General features: G+C 34.1%; 5 protein-coding genes and 2 non-coding genes across 7 annotated transcripts; 3 read left to right on the top strand and 4 right to left on the bottom strand.

Annotated features, from left to right (window-relative positions):
• Positions 1 to 1344: 1344 nt before the first annotated feature.
• TRNAV-AAC (transfer RNA valine (anticodon AAC)) lies at positions 1345 to 1418 on the top strand. Its single transcript has one exon. It is a non-coding gene; the product is annotated as a tRNA-Val (tRNA).
• Positions 1419 to 2197: 779 nt separating this feature from the next.
• On the top strand, positions 2198 to 2271 carry TRNAV-AAC (transfer RNA valine (anticodon AAC)). Its single transcript has one exon. It is a non-coding gene; the product is annotated as a tRNA-Val (tRNA).
• Positions 2272 to 3021: 750 nt separating this feature from the next.
• Positions 3022 to 4416, bottom strand: LOC132054028 (protein yippee-like At3g08990). Its single transcript, XM_059446110.1, has 5 exons — positions 4330 to 4416; positions 4051 to 4130; positions 3805 to 3913; positions 3657 to 3712; positions 3022 to 3560 (listed from the first exon to the last, which is right to left on the bottom strand). Exons 1-5 carry the CDS (start codon positions 4414 to 4416, stop codon positions 3215 to 3217), a joined length of 678 nt encoding a protein of 225 aa, XP_059302093.1. The 3' UTR covers positions 3022 to 3214.
• Positions 4417 to 7414: 2998 nt separating this feature from the next.
• Positions 7415 to 8801, top strand: LOC132052831 (NADH dehydrogenase [ubiquinone] 1 alpha subcomplex subunit 2). The gene is made up of 3 exons (XM_059444524.1): positions 7415 to 7560; positions 7720 to 7826; positions 8484 to 8801. Exons 1-3 carry the CDS (start codon positions 7475 to 7477, stop codon positions 8585 to 8587), a joined length of 297 nt encoding a protein of 98 aa, XP_059300507.1. The 5' UTR covers positions 7415 to 7474; the 3' UTR covers positions 8588 to 8801.
• Positions 8802 to 11680: 2879 nt separating this feature from the next.
• On the bottom strand, positions 11681 to 13635 carry LOC132052830 (protein yippee-like At3g11230). The gene is made up of 5 exons (XM_059444523.1): positions 13366 to 13635; positions 12651 to 12688; positions 12458 to 12563; positions 12295 to 12350; positions 11681 to 12212 (listed from the first exon to the last, which is right to left on the bottom strand). Exons 1-5 carry the CDS (start codon positions 13471 to 13473, stop codon positions 12134 to 12136), a joined length of 387 nt encoding a protein of 128 aa, XP_059300506.1. The 5' UTR covers positions 13474 to 13635; the 3' UTR covers positions 11681 to 12133.
• A 4283-nt stretch (positions 13636 to 17918) lies between these two features.
• LOC132052828 (uncharacterized) lies at positions 17919 to 20423 on the bottom strand. The gene is made up of 4 exons (XM_059444521.1): positions 19042 to 20423; positions 18849 to 18954; positions 18700 to 18755; positions 17919 to 18619 (listed from the first exon to the last, which is right to left on the bottom strand). The coding sequence occupies exons 1-4, from the start codon at positions 19089 to 19091 to the stop codon at positions 18295 to 18297; spliced, it is 537 nt and encodes a 178-aa protein (XP_059300504.1). The 5' UTR covers positions 19092 to 20423; the 3' UTR covers positions 17919 to 18294.
• A 145-nt stretch (positions 20424 to 20568) lies between these two features.
• On the bottom strand, positions 20569 to 21199 carry LOC132052829 (probable histone H2B.1). The gene has a single exon (XM_059444522.1). The coding sequence runs from the start codon at positions 21132 to 21134 to the stop codon at positions 20700 to 20702; it is 435 nt and encodes a 144-aa protein (XP_059300505.1). The 5' UTR covers positions 21135 to 21199; the 3' UTR covers positions 20569 to 20699.
• Positions 21200 to 25884: the final 4685 nt, after the last annotated feature.

The raw sequence follows: 25884 nt of genomic DNA, 5'->3' as shown, positions 1-25884 counted from the left end.
TGAACAAGCTGAAAGGTGGTTAAGCTATAACATTGTGGCCAGTATCTAAGTTTCATGCTTGAGAGTTTCTAAGCATTATCATTTTTTATTTTGACAGCCACTTGCTTTGTTGTGTAGTTTCTTTGTAATCTGAATGGCTAGAGTGTGCGTTCAGCCTTAGTTTCTTTTTCCTTTTTTTAGTAGTAGCTGATTATCTTGATACTGATGTATTGTCTTATTAAATACCTCTTTCAAAGTTCTAACTCAGTTCCTTCTTACCTTTATGTTGATTGTTGATGTTTGTTATGTTCTGAACTACTGATTGAAGAATATGCTGTTAACGAGTGCTATTTCCACATGGTTTTCAAAGGTGATTAAATTAATGTCTATCAATGAAGATAGATATGCACATATTAGAAAGGTCGTAAATATGATTAAAAGAGCTTATCAAACTTGTAGGCTGTGGCTGACTGGTTGTGGTTCTTGTCAAATTGAATTCAGTTGTTTTGTTGAGCTATTTTTCGAATTTGGTCTGTCCCTTCAATCTTCACGGCTATTCATCTTTAGGTTATTTGACTCGATTGCGTTGAATTTGGTTTGTGTTATGGTGCTCTTACCCTGGACATATATTTTTGCTTTACCCTTTATTTGAATTGGTGGAGTAAGTTTATCGCGTGAATATGGTAATATAAGTGTGGCAGCTGTGATGTATAGGTCTTATGGAACATACTTAGACCCCTTAATGTGAAAAAATATACAACGTGACAAGACTAGAATTTAGGTCTCGTTAGTAGCTATTTTCTTGGCGTTTTGTAACTCATGACCACGATTTGCAGTTGTATATGGGTAGCTTGCATCATTGCTTTACTTCCACTTGGATAGTTGGGCATGCTAGTTTTTGAGTTTCTTTAGCATGATGGTTTGGCTACTCACAGGATTGCATCTTTTGTCTAAATTCTAAGGCAGTATTTGTGAAGTAGGCAAGAGATATCTGCAGAGTAGATGAAGCTTCATAAGAATATGTGTATCTATTTATTCCAAGATCTCAAGATTTAGTTAATAATACCATCACATTGTAGCTAGGAGACTCTGGACATTTGCCTCAACATACACCCAGACATGTCCAGAAAACAGGAAGTAGCACGACAGTCACGTTTTATTCATCAGGCTCCTATTTCCTTATGTTCTTACTATTTGAAGCTGTCTCAACAGTTAGGTCTTTGTAGTATTGTTTTAAGTCTTCATCATGGTATCAGTCCTTCGAAAAGCGTTATAGACCAAAAATAGATCTATAAATAGAAGCATCCCACTTGCAGTGGTGAATGGAAACCTCTATGGAGACTTCAGGATTGTATCAAGCATCAAGGTTTCGTGGTGTAGTTGGTTATCACGTCAGTCTAACACACTGAAGGTCTCCGGTTCGAGTCCGGGCGAAGCCATTTCTTTTTATCTTATCTGAGTTTTAGTTCGTTTTTCTTTTATACGCTAAACTGGACTAGTCCTGACTCAGGAGTCTTGTTGAGAGGCTGGCATCTTCAGAAATCAAGTTTCTGCTGCCTCTACTCCTTGGCTCAACATTAACATGATTCCTTAAATATGATTATTTACTTGTGTCTAGATTGCAATAGCAGCTTGCCAAAAGGAATGCTATGCTATAAATAGCTTTGCAATAAAAAGTTCAAGTGGAAATGAGCAAATGACATTTCAACACGAAAAAGGGAAATGACCGCAAAATAAATGATTAAACAGACCAAGTGCGAATTATGTATCTTTTCTACTGGAGAATTCGAAGTGACTATAGTAGTCATGAATAACCAGCAAAGAAATGAACAGGAAATTCTTCTGTACAACTCTATCTTCACAATATGTGTGAAATCAGAAGATGACTAACACCCTGGAACAATTAGGAACCTTTCACTACATAAGTTTATGCAGAAGACTTCAGCAAATACCAATTTCATTCTAAGAAATTGACATGAATAACCATGTACCAATTTCGAGAGTTTAAATAACTAGTTCAAGTACTATTTATTGTTAAGGTGAACTGAAAGCTGCCCCCTTGAAGGTACTCTAAAGGGAACCTGTATTGGGGAAGAGATATATAAGATAAAACGAGGAAACCAATGTTAGAAACACAAGTTGTAAATTTGTATTCGACCTTGGAAAGGAAAATGATAGACTCATCCACATATAGTGTAATTGCTAACCGGACAATCAAGGTTTCGTGGTGTAGTTGGTTATCACGTCAGTCTAACACACTGAAGGTCTCCGGTTCGAGTCCGGGCGAAGCCACTTTCTCTTGTCTCTTTTTTTTTGAGTTTTCAATCGTTTCCTTCTACTCCTTGGCTTAACATTAGCATGAACACTAAAATATAATTGCTTAGTCCAGCACAAGAACAGGATTGTAATCAGACTGCAAAGCAACTTGCCAAAAGGAATACTTTAGCTAGAAATAGCTTTCTACAAGAACAAGCTTTTAAGCCTTTAGACAGGAGTAAACTTCAGTGCTTGTTACACTGCTCAAATTTCAAAAATACTTTGTTTACTAATTGAGGCATTTCAACACAAAAAGGGAAATGACTGCACAATAAAGGACTAGACAGAGTAAGTGTGAATTATCTTTTCTGATGGAGAATATGAAAGTACAGCGGTCATGAATAATCAGCAAAAAACGGACTGGAAATTCTTCTGTAAAACTTCCAATCTGTCCACTAAAAGAAAGTACGTACAGCATGATTAGCATTGATAAGGCACTAAAAGAAAGTCTAGACAATGCAGAATACTTAACTTTACACAATTTGTGCAAAATCAAAAGAGGACAAATTCCCTGAAACAAGTAGGAACTTTTCACTACATAAGTTTATGCAGAAGATCTCAATAAATACCATTCCCATTCTAAGAAATTGACATAATGTTATTCACGAACTACGATAGTGGAAGGATAATGGATAAATCACCCTTCACTTTAGCAATAGATTAACAACCGCAATAGAAGCAAAAATTAGATAGATTCTATCAAACAAACTGTTCAAATTTATAGCTTTCAGAAGGTTACACCTTTGCAATACAAAAATTGTTTGGTGTAGTAATTGGTAGTACTACCAGAGAGCTCAAACATATAAGAAACTCACTATCAAATGCTATCACACAATTATGAATGACTACTTGAAAAATATGAAGTTTAGTAAGTGCATTCAGTGAATGTAAAAGTTCTACATTTTCATCATTAGTTGGTTCATATTACTGGATTCAGATCAATATTGTCCACTCCATCAGCCACTTGATCTACATCTTCATTAGGAACCTGTTCATCATTAGCGCCTCCGTCTTCTTCATTAGGAACCTGTTCAATATTATCTCCTCCGCCTTGTTCATTAGTAACCTGTTCAATATTCGCGCCTTCATCTTGTTCATTAGGAACCTGTTCAATATTCTCGCCTTCATCTTGTTCTTTAGGAACCTGTTCAATGTTAGCGCCTCCAGCTTGTTCATTAAGATATTCATCAATATTAACGGCACCATGTGGTCCACCCTTTTCTTTGATAAGCATTGGATAATCATTGAAGTAAACAAGCTTGTCCCTGCCACAAAAAAAACATTTATTCGTATTAACACCCTACAAATCATTATCACATATGCATGTAGAGTTGCATTTTGCATATCCGTAAGAAACTTACAAATCCATCAAGCATATTCCTTCTCTAACATAAATGGACGGTTGGGGGACTGCAATCTGGAGAAACTAAATTCTGTTAAAAAAAAAAAAAAAAGGAACTGCAAATCGTATTGTTCATGAAATAGAAATTTGGTAATTTAGTATCTTACAAGTTTCAATCCAAGCAGCATCCCACATTGGGCACAGTAAATATCAGCTACAGCATTGCAATTTACTTGTCGAAGATGATTCTCGCTGTCAAGATTTTGTACATTAAACCTGCATACATATACAACATATAGTCATATATATAAAACATACATACATATCTATATAACATGCCTCAGACCCCATAAAAATGTTTAGTTGAATAATACTACTCTATTTTCAAAATTGCATGAAATTTTGAGACTTACACTTTCTCAAAGACCCCTGTTCTGCCATTTTGCACCTGCAAAATACACAACACAAAAAGATGAGCTAGATTACTGAATTCCTCTTTATGAACTCAGAAGCAGTTTCATCAAAAGATACTAAATAGTTTCCCAAATTGAATAGTTAAGTACAATTGAAAAAAAGTAATACAAGTTTATCCTTAATGTAGAGCTTCAAAGAAAATGAGCGTACACAAAGAATTGAAAATAATAAAAAGAAACACAAAACTGATGCAAGAAAGAGTGATTAGAAATCTTTACGATTTGAATGTGATCGTTGACGAATCCAATTCGGGTTTTGCATTCATTACAATACACTAAATCCTCTTCTCGAACACTAAAGACCATTGTATCAACGGTGTCAATCAAGAACCCACTACTCCTAATAGAATTTCTTCAACTCGTAGACCTGTCACAAACAAAATAACTTCAACAAATAACAAAAATGGAGAAGAAAGATCAAAGATTCACTGCTGATATTCGAGTTCATCAATGGAAAAAGACTAGTTTCGAACCAGATAAACAATGTAACTAATTCAACAAAGTGAAAAAATGGGTACTGAGAAGAGAATTTTTGATACAGAAAATTCAGTTCTTGAATCTTGAAACTAATTTGAGAAGAGTAATATCTTTACCGTTAACATAGAGAGGAGGGAAATCTTGAGGAAGCCAATTGGTTACAAGTCTTACATTTCACTTCTTCACCCTTATATACAGAGACTAAAGGGAGTTATTATGTTTCCTTTTCTTTTATTCCCTTTACTTATGAGAAAAACAGTTGCAGGTTAATAATTGTTGTGTGGATTTCACTAATCTGTTTGTAATAATGTAATTGTTGTGTGGATTTCACTAATCAAAAACAGATTACAAGTTTCTGTATTATTATAGTTATAAGCTACCGGAAAATTCTGGTAATCTGGGGCAGCCAAAAAAAAAAAAGAAAAAAAGTAATCACAGTAAATTTTTTTAAAATAAAAGTTTGTGTATTTTGGGGTCGGTTCTTTCTTTTGAAAAAGACTATCAAATCGTCCATGTAAAACTCACAAATGTTACGTAGGAGGTCACTGGTAATTTGTGTCATCGCTCTTTGATATATCGGGGGATAAAGAACTTACAAATTGCATTTGATGTATGTTACTTACTAATCGTGTTTGATAAATACGACCTATAACTCACATTTATTAAATCCAACTTATAAATTGTGTTTCACATTTGATGTATGCAACTTACAAATCGCATTTGATAAATCGACCTATTCGTTTCCTGAACCCAACTTATAAGTTATGTACGACTATTTGTTTGCTGAACCCAACTTAAAAGTCACGTAGGCGCACGACTTACAAATCGTATTTGCTGGATGTGACTTATAAATTGCATTTCGCTTTCTCTCTTCAAAATCACTAGCCAAAGATAAAAATTTAGCTAACTATTTACGTCAAATCAATATATGGGTAACATGTAGTTATACGTTCACTCACTAGATAGTTCAAGTCGCTGAAATCATAAATTTATTTAAAAGAAAGAGAAAGTAATCAAGTAAACATAAACTAATTATTTTAATCATAAGATAGTAATCATCCATTTTAGATATGTTATATTCTACTTAACCTCATATACTAAACTATTGTTTGTGTGGTAATAAAAAATATCTTTGAACTAACCAAAAAATCGTGAAATATTAGGTGTAGTATTTTTTTCTTCATTTAAATGGTATGAAACAACCCTTTAAAATTAAAAGGGAGTTATTGGTTAAATGAATTATTGGACAAAGGTGAATAGATTTATTTATTTTTCTATATAGAAAAGTCCTTTTATCTCTTGTTAGTTTAGTCAAAAGTTCACTCGAGATGGAAAGTAATATATTCAACCACTTTTTAATAACCGGTTAATACAATGAAACTCTAGAAGACGAAAGATTAGTTAATCATGGGGCTTCACTGACCCAAATTTTTTGCGTGGATTGACCTTCAAAGGCGCGCTATTTTAATTTTTGTCCTTCGCTTAAAAAAGTGACTGAAAATATTTCAAATTCTGGATTTGAACATCTGCTAAGTAAAAAAAAAAAAAGAAGAAATTTCGCAAGGCAAGGCTTTCATAAAATCTCTGCCTTAAGGCCTAACATTTTCCCAGAATTAGGCCTATTCGGGCAAAAGTTAGGCCTTAAGGCAGAGGTTTGCCTTAAGGCTTAATTTTGGGCAGAAGTTTGCCTTAAGGCCTAACTTTTGCCTGAATAGGCCTAATTTTGCTACGAAACTCTGTCTTACGATTTTTTTCTATATTTTTTATTGAGGCGAGGTTCTAACCCAGAACTTCGAAATATTAGGTGAAGGATAAAAATTAAAAACCACCCCGAATAAGGCCAATCGTGTAAATTGTCCAAAAGTTAGTGATCATAAATGAAAAGCATTTTTTTGCGCGGAGTGCCCTTCTTTTGGGGTGGTCTTTAAATTTTGCCCCTCATATTTGTGGTCTTTAAATTATGCCCCTCATATTGCTGGTCTTTAAATTTTGCCCTTCGCATTGCAACTTTGAGCTTTCGCGCCGAAATCATGAGGTTCTGAGTTCGAACCCCCGCTCAAGCATAAATTAAAAAAAAAAATCGCAAGACAAGGTTTGGTTCGCGTGTATGCCGGACCCGGCATACTTTTGTTAAGGAATTACAAATTTTATGCCGGACCGCATACTCGTATGCCTTATGGGCGACTTGGCATAAGTATGCGGGTCCGCATAACTTTGATAATTCCTTCACAAAGTTATGCCATGGGGGCATACTTTTAATGGGCAAACTTTTATCTGCCGGACCCGGCATAACTTTGTGAAGGAATTATCAAAGTTATGCCGGCCGCATACTTACGCTTAAGTACGCCCATAAGGCATAAGTATGCGGATCCGCATAACTTTGGTAATTCCTTCACAAAGTTATGCGGTGGGGCATACTTTTAATGGGCAAACTTTTATGCCGGATCCGGCATAAACTTGTGAAGGAATTATCAAAGTTATGCGCGTACCCGGCATACTTATGCCAAGTCAAGTGCATAAGGCATAAGTATCGGTCCGGCATAACTTTGGTAATTCCTTAACAAGTATATGCCTGTTGGGGCATAGCGAAATTTAAACTCTGCCCTGCGAATTTTTTTAAAATTTTGACTGCGTGTGGGTTCGAACCTAACCTATGAGTTTTAGCCAAGAAAAATTTAAAGATTTCAAATATGAGGGGCAAAATTTAAAGACCACCCCAAAAGAAGGGCGAATTGCCCAATGAAAAGGGCCACCGTTAGCCCAATGGACTGACTCTCAGTGAAAGTCCAGTAACAGAAAAACTGGTCCACACTTGGGATAAAAAAAAAAAAAAGGAGGAATTTTGTAAAGTGTAGGGAATAGTTGAAGGTGAAGATTGTGCGTAAGAATGGCGTGGAGATCAAATCTATCTCGGAACCTCAAAGAGCTACGCATCCTTTTCTCTCCATCATTACCTGAAAGTGCTGCCACTAGGTTTTTACCTTCTTTTTTACTCATTTACCTAAGTAATTAGCAAATGCTCCAGTGAATTATTAAATACTCGAATTCGTTTGGGATTAAGATGTTGTTGATTGATTGATAGATAAATCTAATAACAAGTAATTTTTTTATTTTTTTTAATCTTTTATATAGGTCGTTTATTGAGAAGAACTACAGAGATCTCAAGACCCATAACCCCAAATTACCTATTTTGATTCGTGAGGCCACTTCCATTGAGCCTCAGCTTTGGGCTAGATATGGTAATTATCTTTTCATTTTTTGTGCTTATTTTTCTTAATGGTTTCCTTGATTATAGTTCTAATCGGGCGCTAAATGCAATTAATTGAAGTGCTTCTTTGAATAATTTGATGCACGATTAATATTTTAGGCACTTCTGAGTAGACACTTCACAAAAATTCGTTTTTTTTTCCTTCTTTTCATTGTTTTTGTTACATTTCATCAAGTTCCTTTATATTCCAGCTTAATTGAAACTTATAAGTAAACTTTTGGTAAATGATATATTAATATTTGATCAAGATAAGGGATTGATAGAAGTCTGACTCATAAATTGCATAATAAGGATGAAGGAATTATGTGACTGTAAAGATTTGAGTATAGTGAATGGACCTCACAAGTGGTTGGGTTTCCTAGGCATGTAGAATTGTCTCGTTTTCTCATGAGCAATACTCAATCCGTTCTAATTTTTATGTCCTTCTTTCCACTTTGGGATGTTCTCCAAATTATGTGACACCATGCAAATGTTTGCTACATTCTTCTATGGACAAATTTGATGAAGTTTTATTTAGGGCCAAAGTTCGTTTCAAATCTGGTATAGTCAAGTTGCTTTAAGTGATCTTTACCCTGTTCCTGTGGTATGACCTTCTATTCTTGTATTTTTCTTTTTTAAATTCTAATAGACTTGGGAGTTGAAAGGGGCATCAGACTGGAGGGATTGACGGAGGAGCAAATCTCAAAGGCACTTGAGGACCTTGGAAAAGTAGGGGCATCATCTAAATCTTGATGACATTGGATCTGCAGAATTGTATGTCTTTACATTCAGCACTGTGTAGAGTTCTATCCTCACATTGTGCTTTCTAAAATAATCTTTTGATGCTAGTTATCATGAATCAAACTAATCTTTCATAAACTTGAATCCTGGATATTTGGCTTTTATTTGCTGTTGGAAGGCAAATGTTTGAAATTCTCTGTTTGTTAACATTAGAAGTTTGACGTTATTCCTTCTGTGCATTTAATCCTGTTACAGTTGAGATTTCGTCAAGTGTGCCATTGGTGATCAATTAATCAGTACTGCCAGCTTATGCCATCTATGTAACTCTTATAATGCAAGTTGACTAATTTGTGCGTAGAGATAACACGTAGGCGAATGAAGAGGTGCTAGCTACGTCTTCACTTCCTTTTAGTGTATAAAACACCAATCTTGTTTACTACTAGGTTGAAACAAAGGACATCGATCTTCATTTTAGTCCAGGAGGGAAGTCTTGATTTATAGTCTTGAGTTTGAGAAAGCTGACACGTAAAAAATCTTTGTCCTATATTTTTGAAAGAGACGTTATAGTGACTATGGAAGTCAGCCTGAAATACTGATATTTAAGCTCTGCAATTTACATCTTAATCTTCCTTTGATTAGTGGGGAATGGAAAGGAGGGAATAAATCAGTCTACCACCTTTTTGTGGAGAATGCATGAGTGATGATGCTAGTGATCTCAGTCCTAGTCGTAAGATGCAGAATTGCTTGACTACAGGCAACCCCAGACTCCCCAATACAATGCCTTCCTGTTAATATATTTGACGGAGGCTGTCCAATTACACACACGTTGCCACAGGGGTTTGCCCAATTGGCAAAGGTTAAGGGACTTGTGTCTTAGGTCACAAGTTAAGCCCTGTGCCAAGCGAACTAAGTCCAATATTCAAGTGGGGAAGGGTCAAGGAGTGGGCCTATCATCCCCCCATTATGTAGGCTGCAGTTGGCCCAAGGGGTTGGCTCTAGATGAATTTCTCGGTTATCAAAAAAATTTAAAAAAAAAAAAAAATCTATTTCACAGGAGCTGGGAACACAAGAAATATGCTTATGAGCCAGGTTGGTCCTTGATTACTGAGCGGTATATTTACAGTTTTAGAGCTTTATCAGGGTCAGGAAAAATATAACATAGTGATGCAATATCAAAGAACCGTGGTATATATATGGATATAAAGCCAAGTTGGATAGACTATAATGGGTAATTCTGATTGAGTTTATTAGTGAACTTCAGATTCCGGAGGATCAGAGTTGCAACTTTGTACAGTTAACTGGTTCTGAACAATACTAGACCCCCTAGTAAGAGGCTACAATCATGAAGCCTGAAAACAATATTAGCGCAGTAATTGGTAGTACCAGAGAGCTCAAACATATAAGAAATTCATTGTCAGTTGCTTTATTCCAAACTCAAGTATTAATATGCAATGTAAATCCCAAAAGGCCAAAACACCCAAAAAAAAAAAATATTATACAATTATGAAGTATAGCACTTAGTCTTTAAAGCATATGTCCTTTAGTGAGGCAATCCGTGAAAGTTTCTATTTTTGTAATAAGCTGGTTCTACAGTTTGATCAGCATGATCAATTGGTTCCGGTGTGGAGATTCAGATCAACATTATCCATTCAGATCATTGGTGATCAATTAATCAGTACTCCTAGTTTAGCCATGTATGTAACTGTAATAATGTGAGTTGACTAATTTGTGCGTAGAGATAGCACATAGGCAAATGAAGAGCTGCTAGCTATATCTTCATGCATCACCAGGTAGAAATGAAACAAAATTCTCTTCTGGAAGAAGACATTGATCTTCACTTTAGCAAATAAAACTCCAATCTCATGTATCACTTGGTAGAAATGAAACAAAATTCTCTTCTGGAAGAAGACATCGATCTTCACTTTAGTAATTCCCAGGAGGTAAGCCTTGATTTTTGGTCTTGGGTTTGAGAAAGCTGGCCTATATTTTTGAAAGATGGGACAGTATAGAAAACTATGCGAAGTCTGCCCTGCTCAGCCTGAAATACTGATATTTAAGCTCTACAACTACACCCTATCTTCCTTTGATTAGTGGGGAAGGGAAAGGAGGGAGTAAATCAGTTGACCACTTTTTGGTTGAGCAACTGCTAGAGTGCACGAATGATGCTAGTAAAGAGATCTCATTCTTAGTCTTAAGATGATGATTGCTTAACTACAGGCAACCCCAATAATTTGCAAAAGAAGAGGATACAATTTAAGCAACAGGTGTTATTTATGTGAAGTGGAGCGGGAATCAGTCAATCATCTCTTTATCCATTGTAACTTTGTAAGGTTGCTAAACAGTGTTGGGAACTTATACTGAGCCTGTGTCGTGTAGCTTGGGTAATGCCTTCGGATGTTAGAAGTCTATTGGAGAGCTGGCAAGGGCAGAAAGTAACAAAGAGCCAGAAGCAACTTTGGAGGAATTCCCTTGTGTATTTTCTGGACTATTTGGAGAGAAAGGAACAGTGCTTGCTTTGAGAATAAAACGAATCATATTTCCAGAGTCAAGAACCTCTGCTCAATCTGTTCGTATGGTGTAAGTAGAATATTTTAGAGAACATGGATCAGCATATGGACTTTTTGGATTCTCTTGGAAAATTGTAATCCGTTATTCTTGTAGGGTCTGTCTGTTTCGGATGTAATTTAGTGTACCTTCTTGGTACCTTTCTTTTAAATACTTTTAACTACAGGCAACCCCTGGCTCCCCAATACAACGCCTTCATGTTTAATCTATTTGACCAAGGCTGGGAACGCAGGAAAATATGCTTATGAGCCAGGTTGATCCTTGATTATTGAGTGGTGTAGTTACAGTTTTGGAGCTTCATCAGGTTCACGAAAATAAAACATAGCGGTTCAGATCAAAGAACCGGGATAAATATGAGGATATAAAGCCAAGTTGAATAGACTACAATGGGTCATCCTGGTTATGGAGTTTAGGAATGAAATTTTGATTCCATAGAATCAGAGTATAAATCCCTTTTCAGAAGCTACAGTCGTGATGTCTGATAACAATAATATCGTGGTTTCAATAGAAACCATCGCCGAATTGTGTGTTACTAGTTTAAACTGGTGTATAAATCCCTTTTAACAAAAAGAAACTAGTGGATGAATCCCTTAGTGTTGTTCAATCAAAGTTGCAACTTCATACAATAACTGATGCTAAACAGCACTAAATTCGTACTCAGAGGCTACAATCTTGCAGCCTGATAACAATACTATCACCAGTTTCAACATAAAACATCGCCGAATTGTGTATCAGTAGTTTAGAACTGGTGTATAACCCCCTTTTAGTAAAAATGAAACTAGTGTAGGAATCCCTTCTTTTGTTCAGGTGTGGAACGTCGCAGTGCCATATCAGGGTACATAGAGGAAACTCCGAATTTTCACTTTTAGAAAAAGCTTATGAAACGTATGGAAATTACAAAGTAAAGACCATCCGAATTTTCTCTTTTAGAAGTTAATTGATTTCTTCGAGAGAGATCCTTGCAAGAATCTTCTATGGTGGTTTTATATTTCTTCAATTACTGATGCTCCTCGTTGCTTTAGGTTCCACTGCTTCTTCTATTTGGTTTCCATTCCTTTCCTGCAGCTTCCCCCTGTGGAAGGATTAAAGGAAAAAAATAAGAATAAGTACTTTATGTGATATGAAAGCATGAGTTTGTAGCATACAAATCTCACATTTGCAACATAACCATCTCTTTTCTTGCGACTGGATCCTCTTCAAATACTTCAATCTGAAAGGGGTTTTTTTTTTTTTTTTTTTTAAAAAAGATCACGTCAGATAGTTTTGCCCATTGAAGGAATTTAATAAATTTGGGGCATAGGGTTTTGGGTATCATACAAATTTCCATCCCAGCAGATTGTTGCATTTGTTACAGTAGACATCTGCTATCGTGTGAGGACCAAGTTGCCTCTGCTTCTCTGCTTCGTTTACATGCAAATTCACCCTGCATATTTTATCGCGCAGATTAGTTTGACCTGTATGGACAACTTTCAGTAAATTATTCCAAGAAATCAGTAGTAAGAAACCTTACACTTTATCAAATACACCTCCATTCACCCCCGTCACTGGCTGAAAAACATACCAAGAATGTGAGATAATTGAAATATGGACTGTTATTTCTATCTGCATAAGATATCATTGCACCAGCATCAGTCACTTAATGGAGTCTACTCAGTCTAGCATAGTCGTATGAAGTTTACTCCTGTGATTAAATATAGTACAAAACTTGTAACGTTGTGTTTAAAAACCCACAAATAGTAGGCATTACAAGATATTACTTCTACTTCCTAGATTCTATATGGGTATACATTTTCTTGATCAATCCTTCCATCTTTTCTGTAGACGTAAAAATTGATGTCTTGCAGATTCTTGGAAAATGGAAAAAGAGAAGATTGTTGGCGGTACTTGATGAAATGAACGGCAAAAGCAGAAAGGGGGAATTAGACAGACAAAAATTCATTGTGCATGGACTGCATTTAAGCCTAGAAACTTTTATTTAATAATCGCAGTCGTCATTTTTCAAGATAAGATGAAAGATTATCCACTTTGCAAACTCGTCAACATGATGAATATATGCACATTACGCATCTGAATTGCCTAATTAAATACCCTTTTGTTTAATAAATCAGAATTGAATGAATCAGGAAGACTATTACAGTTCTTTCAAATATTATAGAGCTAATCAATTTGACTCAAGAATGACAATTATCAAGAAAGGGAGAAAAAGGGAAAGGCAAAAAGATTACCGAGTAATTGAGGCTGAAATCTTGGCAGAGAGCGACGTGGGTTTGGCAGATACGGCATATGTAGAAACGATCAGACACTTTGAACTCAAGGAGAAAGGAATTCCCCATCCCTGAAAGTTTTCTTGTGAAAGAAAAAATTTGAAGCAGAGATGATGCTGTAACACTCGTAATTGTAATTAGTGGTGATAACTCAAGAGCAGATGAAAAGGTTTAAGAGAACGGTGAACAAGGAGTATTTTATAATCAGTGGACTCCTCTCTTGTTGAAAATGAAAGGGGGATCGATGTTCAAGAAAGGTATATAAAATATTCAATGCAAATATTGCAATGGGTAAGGAAGACAACTATATATAGCATCTGGAAAGCAGTTTCTTGATGATAAGGGGAAGTTTCAAGTATTAGAAATTACAAGAGGTTGGAGAGGTTTGTGGGCTTTCATTAAAAATGTATATTTCTGTCATGCATCATTAGTTATAAGTACACTTATATCTTCGTCAGAAGGTAAGACTAATAAGGGAGTTAAGGACCCATTTGGCTCGCCGGTTGACTTCACATCAAAGCTTGCTATTATAAAATGAATTCCGGAAGAAAACTTAGAGCCTGTTTGGATTGGCTTATTTTAGCTGTTTTTAAGCCAGAATAACTTTTAACCACTTTTGTAGTGGATGGATCAATCTTTCCATCCATCTATCCTTGTAAAGTAATAACTTCGATTCGTCAAATTTATTCAAAGGTGGTTGATTTCAAGTTTTCAAATGCTAAGAATCAACCATTTGCAACTCAATCTTTTGATGTTTGTAATTGTTATCCTATTTTTTCACCAAATACTGATTAATGGTATAGCTGGCTGGGGAGTGAGGACTAAGGGCTTAATTTCTTCAATGCAGAGAGCAATCAACATTCAGACTATTCAAAGGTAGAAATAGGGGGAAAAGCCATTAGAACCCCTTCTCATTCAAAAGGGGCCAATTACTTTGAACTTCTCATTGCATTCCAAACAAATTAAATTTAGTAATTAATGTCAACACCACAGGGAATTTCTGGTGAATTAATTTGAAGCATAATATTTTGCAATAGAAATTTAGAGAACTAAAACAGAACCACAGAAGGATCATATTCCTCAAGTACTAATTCATTGTAGCTGCTGTTGGGGAGTTAGGAATCCAATAGGTCAAAGGTTGAATTAGATGAAATTCAATGAAAACCAGACGGTGAATTTATTTAAAGTAATGCCTACTTTAATTTGTTTGGAATGCAACAAAAAGTTCAAAAGTAATTGACAGTTTTCTAATGAAGGTTTGAACTGGCATTTGTCCCTAATTCTACCTTTGAATAATTGGATTGCTAAATGTTCTGTTACAAATTAATCTCAAAACCAAAAGATTTTTTTGGATGAATCAATTCAAAGCATAACATAATGAAACAAAAGAAATCTATATATAATATAAAGCTAGGCAATAGAAAGATGATGTGGCACCTCTCTTTGGCCAAGGATCCTATTTATCTTTTTTTTTTTTTTTTTTTTTTTTTTTTGAAATTTTCTTAATCATTTTATTCTAAAAGGTCATCTCTATAACTCACCTCTTCATCTTCATAACTTCTACTCTTAATTGATTAATAATATTCATAACTCACATTAAATCACCATAATTATAGAAAAAGGTTACCTTCTTTTTCCTCTTATATATTCCTTTTAAAATATTAGCTGAAAAAAAATTAAGTCACTCTATCAAAAAAAAAAACTAAAATCTAAATTAAGAGGGCGTCAAAGATGAAAAGACATGACTATCATTCCAAGTGCTTTGTTTTCCCAGGAACCGTTACACCTGTAAAAATGCTCTAGAGAAATAAATTATAGTAGTATATTACTATATTATATAAGAGCAAATGTGAGGACTTTTGTAGTCCTCACAATAATTTCCCAATTTTTTAAAAACTTTTTAATTAATTACTTTTATGTCCTAATCTTATTTATTAAGTCAATTTTTTTTTTTTTAAAGTCTACTTTTCAAAAATTATCGAACGCAGACTTTTGTAGTCACTCACAATAATTTTCAAATTTTTTTAAAACTTTTTAATTAATTACTTTTAGGTCCTAATCTTATTTATTTAAGTCAATTTTTTTGTTATATAAGAGCAAATGTGAGGACTTTTGTAGTCCTCACAATAATTTCCCAAATTTTTAAAAACTTTTTAATTAATTACTTTTATGTCCTAATCTTATTTATTAAGTCAATTTTTTTGTTTTTTGTTTTTAAAGTCTACTTTTCAAAAGCTATCGAACCCAGGGGGACTTTTGTAGTCCTCACAATAATTTTCAAATTTTTTTAAAACTTTTTAATTAATTACTTTTAGGTCCTAATCTTATTTATTTAAGTCAATTTTTTTGTTTTTGTTTTTTTAATATAAGAGCAAATGTGAGGACTTTTGTAGTCCTCACAATAATTTCTCAATTTTTTAAAAACTTTTTAATTAATTACTTTTTTGTCCTAATCTTATTTATTTAAGTCAATTTTTTTGTTTTTTGTTTTTAAAGTCTCTTTTCAAAGTTATCGAACGGGACTTTTGTAGTCCTCACAATAATTTTCAAATTTTTTTAAAACTTTTTAATTAATTACTTTTAGGTCCTAATCTTATTTATTTAAGTCAATTTTTTTGTTTTTGTTTTTAAAGTCTACTTTTCAAAAGCTATCGAACCTTCTACCTCATTTTTCACGTTCTTTGATTTTCTGATTGGTGCTCGATATCCGCATTTGAGCCCAATTAATCCGATAATTCGCACTGCATCGCGCCTATTCGGGGGGAGCGCTTCCTCCAAAGATTTTTTTCATATCCATGTTCGAACCCCTAATCCCGAATTAAGAGAGGAGTAGCTCCGTGTGCTGCACAAGTTAAATTATGTATTTGTCTTAAAAGTTCATTAACTATGTATAGATTATTTATTTAGAACTAAATAACTTCAGAAAATTAGGATACATAAGTTATAATGTCAAATTCTGGTTCCAAATTTGATTTGAATTAAATAATTTCATCAAAATGGAAGTTAAAATATTAAAGGAGTGGAATGAAAATTTTGCTTTCATATAACTATCCACTTGTGGACTACTGATGGGTATATGGTTGTTGTTGTTGTTGTTGTACACTTGTACTAACACAAATTATATTTCTTTAGTTAAAATATCTACTTTTATATCTTGAAGCCCGGGCCTCACATAACTAGTAAATATAGAAATGAAATAATCCTACCTTGAAGGACATATCCGTCAGAAGGTCGCTGCAATGCGGCGAGGCAGTATTGACATAAAGCCAAAGATTCTGCCAATCATGATGTTGTTAGCATTGAGTCACGCAACCATACAGAGATTTTATTTAGAGCATGCTGCAAAAAGAAATTCTCGGTTATTTCAATTAATATCTTATCCATTTTACTCATTACAATTTATTTGGGTTTCAGCGAATTTTGCAATATAAATGATGATATCAGATCTTATGTTACTCGGACTCTTCAAAATAGTTACTGGATGCGTGTTGGTTCATCTAAATTGTTGGAAGATTCGATACGCATCTGACGACTTTTTTGAAAGTTCGAGCAACCTATATCCTCATTCTTTGGTTCTTTTCTCTTGTCTTATGAAGTAATATAATATTAATAATATAGTGATTATTTATATTGTTCTTTTAAAGTAAGGAAATGAAAAGTTTTGACGACAATGAAGAGGTTCTCTAGACGACGATAATTTTTTCTTTGTCCATACATACATCTTTTGGCGAATAGGGTGATCTCCGAACTTCATGCAGGCTATAGCAAATTCCTATGACATCAACATATTGGTCATTCAAGAGACAAGATCGAATACCTCTACGTTGGAATTTCTCCACAAATTCGTCACTTTCACGGATGTTACAGAATGATATTCTTCAAGCGAATACATGAGCTAAACTGAAGGTGAAGAGAATTAGAGGAAGTGGAACGAAAGAAATGGAGGCTCCATGTTTTAAAGTTGAGGGGAAGAAGGGTAGGATGAAGATGTATACAAATAAGGGATGGATGTCTTTAATTGATTTATTTTCATTTCTTTTAATTTTCTATTTTTTAATCACGTTCCATTTTTAGTTTTTATGCAACATATTCATTAACAAATAACAATAAATACTAAGAAATAAAAGGCAACATAAAAGGCCTTTTAGAAATAAACGAAACATGCGACATTTTTTCTTTTTTTCATTAGTTTTTTATTCATATTTTTCTCATCTTTTTATTAATTTTCAAGTTTATATTCCATATTCAAGTTCTCATACAGTGATTTAAATAAGATGTTTCATATATAACTTGGAATAATCTCACACGTATTTTTCTGCAAAAATAATTTATGTATATGCAGGATTTAAAAAGAATTAAGGAAATAACTTTTTGTGTCAAAAATGTTTCTCTAGAATTTTGAATTATGGCATTAAAAGTACCGTAGTTTTACGACTAAAACAGAACTATATTAGCATTATATTCCAAATCTGAACTACACAGAATGGATCAAGATGATCCAAAAGTTCACCAACAACAAAAACAAAATAGTAAAATACCATCTAATACAAAATAAACCCTAATTCTAAACAAACATAACCTTCAATCAACCCAAAAACTATCAGATCTTCAAGAGCTAGTCGTGAAGCTTGATAACTATATTATCACAGTTTCAACAGAAAACATCAGTGAATATGTATCAGTACATTAAACTGATCTATAATCCTTTTTAAGCAACAAGAAGCTAGTGTATGAATCCCCTGTTCTTGTTCAATCATGGGCGTGGGATATTAGGGTACATATATCAATAGAAGAAATGTGAAAAGCCTATGAAAAGTATGGAAAAAATACAAAGTAAAGGGCATTCAAAGTTTCTTTTGTAGAAGTCAATCCATTTCTTCAAGAGATCTCCTAGCGAGAATTTTTTATGATAGCATTGATAGATTTATATTTCTTCAATACCGGCTTTCCGGTTGCTGCACTTGCTCCAGGTCCTACTGCTGCGTCTATTTGGTTTGCATTCAGTTCAGGTTCCACTGCTTCTTCTGTTTGGTTTGCATTCGGTCCAGGTTCCGCTGCTTCTTCTATTTGGTTTGCATTCAGTTCAGGTTCCACTGCTTCTTCTGTTTGGTTTGCATTCGGTCCAGGTTCCGCTGCTTCTTCTATTTGGTTTGCATTCGCTCCAGGTTCTGCTGCTTCTTCTATTTGGTTTCTATTCCTTTCCTGCAGCTTCCACCTGTGAAAGGATAACAGGAAACATAAGATCAAGTACGTCATGTGATATGAAAACATGAGTTTGTAGCATAGTAAACTCACATATGCAACATAACCATGTCTTTTCTTGCGACTGGATCATCTTTAAATACTTCAATCTGAAAAGGGTTAAAAAGAAGATTTCATGTCAGATAATTCTGCTCATTGACGGAATTAAACAAATTTGGGGCATAGAATTTTTGGTATCATACAAATTGACATCCAACTAGATTCTGGCATTTATTACAGTAGACATCTACTATTGTGTGAGGACCAAGTTGCCTCTGCTTCTTTGCATTGTTTACATGCACATTCACCCTGCATATTTCGTCGTGCAGATTAGTTCGACCTATGTAGACAACTTCTATTAAACTATCCCAAGAAATTTGTACTAAGAAAACTTACACTTTATCAAATACACTTCCAGTCACCCCTGTCACAGGCTGAAAAAACATGGCGCGGTGAGATGATTGAAGTAAGAATTATCTACATAGTAATATATCATTGCATCAGTTACTAATGGAGTCTACTCAGGCTAGTCTAGTATTATGAAGCTTACTCTGATCATTCTAGAAAACTTGTAACGTTGAGTAATAAGCGCATAAATCGTAGGCATTACAAGATCTATCTACTTCCTAAATACTAATTGGGTATACATTTTCTTGATCAATCTGTCCATCTTTCCTATAGAGGTATGAATAGATTGTGTTGCACATTCTTGCAAAAAGAAAGAAGAATGTTGGCGGCACTTGATGAAAAGCATTTAAGCCTAAAAATATCTAATAATCACAGCCATCATTTTTTCAAGAGAAGCAAAGGTTATGTTAGCTCGCAAATATGATGAATATGCACATTACGTATCTGATGTGCTTAATCAATTACTAATAAATCGGAATTCAAGAATTTGACATTGAGAACAACAATTGTCAAGAAAGAGCAGAAAAAAGATTACCGAGTAGTTGAGGCTGAAATCTTTGGAGAGAGCGACGTGGGTATGGCAGATACTGCATCTGTATAAACGATCAGACATGTTGAACTCAAGGAGAAAGGAATTCCCCGTCGCTAAAAAACGTCCTTGTGAAAGACCAAATTTGAAGCAGAGATGGTGTGATATAACTCACACGAACTTGTAAGTTGTAAGCGGTGATAATCAAGAGGTTTAAGAGAATGGGGAACAAGGAAGATTTATGATCGCAGTGAACTCTTCTCTTGTTGAAAATGAAAGAGGGAACGATGGTCAAGAAAGGTACTACATAAAATATTCAATGCAAGTACGCAATGGATAAGGAAGACAACTATATATATATAGCATCTGGAAAACAGTTTCTTGATCAAAAGGGGAAGTTTCAAGTAATAGAAATCAGAAGCGAATGGAGGGTTCTGTGGGCTTTGATTAGTGTATATTTCTGTCATGCATCATTAGTTATAAGTTCACTTATATCTTCGCCACAAGGTCAGACTAATAAGGAAGTTAAGGACCCGTTTGGCTCGCATGTTGAGTTCATATCAAAGCCTGCTGTATAACATGAATTCAGGAAAAAACCTTTATGAGAATAGTTCTTATTAGTTGGATCAATCTTTGCAACCATCTATTTGCAGCTCAATCTTTTTCTATTTGTAAATTTATTCAATTTTTTCATCAAATACTACTTAATGGTAGTTGCTGTGGGAGTGAGACTATCAGATTAGTTTCTTCAAAGCAGAGAGCATTCAACAATCAAACTGGGGAAAATGCCATTAGAACCCTTCTCATTCAATTACTTTGAACTTACTCATTACATTCCAAACAAATTAAAGTTAGAAACTAATGTTAAAACCAGAAGTGCAAAGGGCGCATCAATTTTGCAGCATAAATTTTGAAAACTCAAAACAGAGCTATAGGTTATATTCACGAACTGAACTATAAAATTAGGGAAAAATGCCAGAAACCCATCATTCAAAAAGTTGTCAACTACTTTGAACTTTTCATTACACTCCGAAAAAATTAAAGTTGGGAATTAATATTAGAACCATATGGGTTTTAAGGTGTATCAATGTAAACCATAACACTTCAGATCCAATCTTCAAGAGCTAGTAAACTTGGTAACAGCCTTTGTGCCCTCAGAAACAGCATGTTTAGCCAACTCTCCAGGCAACACAAGTCTGACAGCAGTCTGAATTTCCCTTGAAGTAATAGTAGGCTTCTTATTATACCTAGCCAATCTAGAACTTTCCTGAGCAAGCTTCTCAAAAATATCATTAATAAAGCTGTTCATAATCCCCATAGCCTTACTAGAAATGCCAATATCAGGATGCACTTGTTTCAACACCTTGAAGATATAGATCTTGTATGTCTCAACACTCTTCTTAGCCCTCTTCTTTTTCTTCTCACCAGCGTCTTTTGGGAGTTTCTTGCCAGCTTTTGGTTTCTTCTCTGCCGGAGCTTTTTCAGCCACGGTGGTTTTCTTCTCTTCTGCCGGTTTCTTTTCTGCTGGCTTTTTCTCTGCCTTTGGTGCCATTATTTTGCAAATAGAAAAATATGAAAGGAATTGATATTTGAAGGGTGAAGTGATGTTTTTGATTTGGGGCTAGTGGTTATGTATTTATAGGGGTAAGAGGTGAGATATTATTGGTTAGTTGGGGAGGTGCGAGGATTGATGAGCCGGCGTGATTTGGAGCGTTGGATATATATATATATGTGTGTGCGGTGAAGATGAGTTTTAACTTTTTGCGCAATTTCAGTTCGCGCCTTTGATGTTGGCAGTTCTCTAAAAAGAAATATTTGGCGACGGGAAAAAGAGGAAATGGGAGTGTAATATGGTTGAGCTATTTTTGGTTAGAAATAACTTTTTTTTTCTTTTTCATTTCTTTTGGTAATTTGTTGACGATTTATTATTATTTTCAGGACTGAGATTAAATAGATCAGCAGGTTGCTATCTCATTTCAATTTATATGTTTTTTGTTTGTTTTAAGAAAGGTAGATTTTTAGTTTCACCATTCACATTTTACTTTCAGTGAGACTCTCTTATAGGAGTAGATTTTGACATATTTAAGATCATAAAATTCAAATAACGTTTTTGATATATGAAATATATATATAGTTTAAAACCATAAAATTTGAAATATTTTTATTTACTTTTTAAAAATTTATTTCAGTCCAATTAAACTCATAAATGCATGCGACTTGCGAGTATTAAATTTGAAGAAGTGCAGAAAAGGGAACTACGTTTCCAAGATAAGGAGTACTTGAAATTTTTTTAAAGCCAATGCCTAAAATCAATCTCTAACTTTTTCCAAAACAGTGGCTAAATGTTACTCCTAAAACTTTTGAAATACAACCTCCGTTCACTTTTAGTTATCTACTATTTCAAAAATAGTTTTTCATAGTTACTTGTCCACTTTTATATCAAGAGAAAAATAAAAAAAAATTTCACCCTTAGCATTAATTACTCATTCCAAATCATTTTCAAATCCATAACAAGCCATGGTAAGATATGCACTTCATTTATTATTTCTTAAGGGTGTGCAAAGTCCAGAATGGACAAGTAAAAGTGAACGGAGGGAGTAATATCTAATACTCTCTCCGTCCCAAAATAAGTATCATGTTAGCAAAATTATGTCCATTAAGAAATCAATAAATACAATATAGATTTTACTAAACTACTCCTATTTATCAGAGTAGATGTTTTTTGAGAATTTAGCAATATTAAAGACAACAACTTCTTTAATGCTAAGAGCATAGTTGAAAATATTCGCTAATTTTTGTCTTGAATTCTTAAAATGACACTTATTTTGGGATAAATTTTTTGGTAAGGTGATACTTATTTTAAGACGGAGGGGGATGCATTTGATAACAGTTGTTAAAAATGATTGTTTACCCACACTTCATCCGACTTTGGGCTATTGGTACCAATCTTCTGACACCACGCATATGGTTGGGCCCACCCTTTTGGGCCAGTGCGGACTTACGCTGGGTCATTTGCACTTTTGGCATTCAAATGGGAATGTCGTTAATTTTATACTGCAAAATCGAACGTATGTCTATTGGAGCATAAGTCACGAATCATAATATTCAATATGGGAGTGCCGTTAAAGAATAATCATAATAGCCACAAGTTATGATAATGCCCTTAAAGAATTTATGTCCCTATGGGATAAGTTTGATTTTGAAGGACAAAATTTAAATGGGAGAATGACGTATATATTCATAAGAGAATAGGGTATATTTACAAAATATAACGATACTTTCAGTTTACAAAACATAACGATAGATTTCTTACAAAACATATACGAAATTTTCAGTCAAGGCTTAAAATTTTCGCTCAAAATTTTGTATATGAAAACTGTATGAAATGTGTATATCTCTCTCAAGGCTTAAAAATTTCGCTCAAAATTTTATGTATGAAAACTCTATGAAATATGTATATCTCGATTCAAGGCTTAAAAATTTCGCTCAATATTTTGTGCATGAAATATGTATATCTCACACAAGGCTTAGAATTCTTACTTTTTTCGTGTATAAAAATTGTATAGAAACGGTATGAAATATGTATATAACTGTATAAAATTTGTAAAAAGTTCATGTTAGGTTTTTGAAAATTTAATACAACTACAACAACATTGTATAAAACCTTCATACAATATTCGTACAAATTTAATGCAATTTTGAATCTCGCTTTGAAATTCTAATGAAATTGAATACAATTACAACAACATTATATACAACTTTCATCTAATACTAATACAGATCTCTTCATTTTCTAACAAAATCAGAAAAAATAGATTTTCTTTTGTTATCCATGAGGTAAAACCGGAAATTAAAATCAAGGCAAAAGGGAGAGACTTTGTCATTGTCGTCATCGTCACAGCAGTCGTCATCGTCATAAAGACACCGTCGTCAAGCGGAAATCCAATCTTCATTGTTCTGATTTTTCAAGAAAGCTTTGTTTCATTCAAATTCTAAACTTCTCAATCAAAACAAATGGAGAATACAACTCATATATCCATTCTTATATATAAAACATAAGGAGCCAATTAAGAAAAGCTTTCCACAGATTCATGAATGTCGAAAACAAGAGATATAATATGAAAATCTCACCATAAACACAAATCTACAACTATTATTTTGTAAAAACATGGAATGAAAACTGGGAAAAAGGGAAGGGAAGGGTGGCGGCTGAGAAGGGAAAGGGAAGGGTGTGCGGCTGGGGAAAGGGAAAGGAAGGATGGGCTTTTAATCTTTCCAGATTTGATATGTCTTGTAATTAAGTTGTTATGTTTTGTAAATAAAGAAAAGTATCCTTATGTTTTATAATATAGTGTCTTAAGTAGTATTATTAAGTCATTTTTCCAATTTAAATACCAGCCCATTTGAAGGCCAAAAATTAAAGACCAGTCCATTTGAAGGGAAACCGAGCAATTACTTGGTGGACGCTGTCTTATTAATTTGATTTGAACTCCGTTAATTAGTAAGTTCCTTTGGTCCAAATTGATTCCACATCATCTTCCAACGCTGTAATAAGCATACTGAACTTTACTCCTCTATGAGGGAGGTATTTACTTTTAGCTCATCTTCAAGGTGGAAATGCTTCTTGATCTTCATTATACACAATTAATTTCTTTATGTGGAGTCTTTCTTGCTAATGCAGCTATGTCTTTTTCTTTTGGGTGGAGGGATACAAAGAAAAAGCGGACTGAATTCCAAGTACTCCTTCCGTCCCATGTTGGCTGACAACTTTGAAGAGTTCAAACTTGTATTATTGGTTGATGTTATGATTATTCAAATATCAATAAGATTAGCTTAGCCTTAATTATAAAGAGAGATAAGGTAAATTAGTAAAACGTTTCTTATTTATGATTTCTTAAGCGACGTGCAAAAGAGAACCGTGACAACTAATATGGGACGGAGGGAGTATATCAGGAATATATCTGAATTCCTTTCGGTGAAAAATTGCAGTGTAAATACAAAATTAAAATTATGTTTTATGTATATATAGTAAATGTTGAACCCATTGGCTTCTTCGTATGTTTACTTCTTTATATTTTTAGACTTCCATAGTAAAAATCCTGACTTGCTGGAATATATATATCATGCTTTTATGTTGTATACAATGATTTGGTTTGTGATCACATGAATAACTAATTGGCATTAAAATTTTAGTTTGTTTGGGTCTAAGGGACACCTTGGCGTTCATTAGGCATAAAAAGTGCTTGGCACTACCGAAATGAAAACACATTAAATCATGACATCCTTTGGCTTTATTTACTTCTTGTGCTGTTTACATGTATCATTCATCACGAAGAAGCTCGAACGAAAAAGGAACCAGTGGCAAAGTTCTTGGAATTCTTTTCTAAACAGAGCTTAGTCATATATACGTATCTTTCTTTGTTTGGTTTCTTCATCTTTCTAATTAGGAATTAGCGATTTGTGGAATTTTCTAATGATCTATGTTCTATTTATATTTCTTGACAAAGGGATTTGCAGTAGTGTTTAGTGATTTTTAAGGAACGAGAAATATTAGAACGGATGTCCATCTCTCAATTTTTTTGGACATACTTGAAAATTGGATCGTGCAATTTACAACTAGAAAAATTCTTCTGTAATAAAAGCAAACGCCTTCAACAATACATATTTACTTGATGCCACCTTATAATAAGTATATAGTATATCAAACGTTGATAGATTATTGAAAAAGTTAAAAGTATATCCTTAAAGCTACAACGAAACATGAAATCCAAGGAAATAACAGAAGGCATCTTAGAAAATAGAGTCGAATTACATTCCCACTGCAACTAAATTTGGGATACACCAAAGATGTAAAGCAGAAAAATATAGAAAAGAAATAAAAGGACGTAGCCCCCTAAGAGAAAAGAAAAAAACTGCATCTCTTAAACAAACAAAAAAAGAGCCTTGAATCTTGAACTGGTACGTACGTATATCTTGTATAACTGCGTAGTGCATTGCCAAAGGGTTAGTAGTTGCCCAACAAAAGATACATGATGATGCGTCATCATGAAGAAGATGAATCATCATCATCATCACCACCACCACCACCATCATCATCATCTTCCATTGTTGTTGGAACTAAAAAAGGAGAAAATTTGGAGGAGAAAGAATAGGAAGAGGGGATGATTTTTAAAGAAAAATAAGGAGATTAGTTCAGACCTCAGAGCCTATTTTTTTTTTTAAATTAACTTTTGAAAAGTGACTATTGCTAGTTGGTGGAGAGAGGATCTTCTAAGCATATGCTTCCACCTTTACCTTTTTCT

Source organism: Lycium ferocissimum, chromosome 4, assembly GCF_029784015.1.
Source record: "Lycium ferocissimum isolate CSIRO_LF1 chromosome 4, AGI_CSIRO_Lferr_CH_V1, whole genome shotgun sequence".
NCBI lineage: Eukaryota > Viridiplantae > Streptophyta > Magnoliopsida > Solanales > Solanaceae > Lycium > Lycium ferocissimum.
Note: the sequence above shows the minus strand (reverse complement) of the source record. Positions and strands in the feature narration are given on the sequence as shown.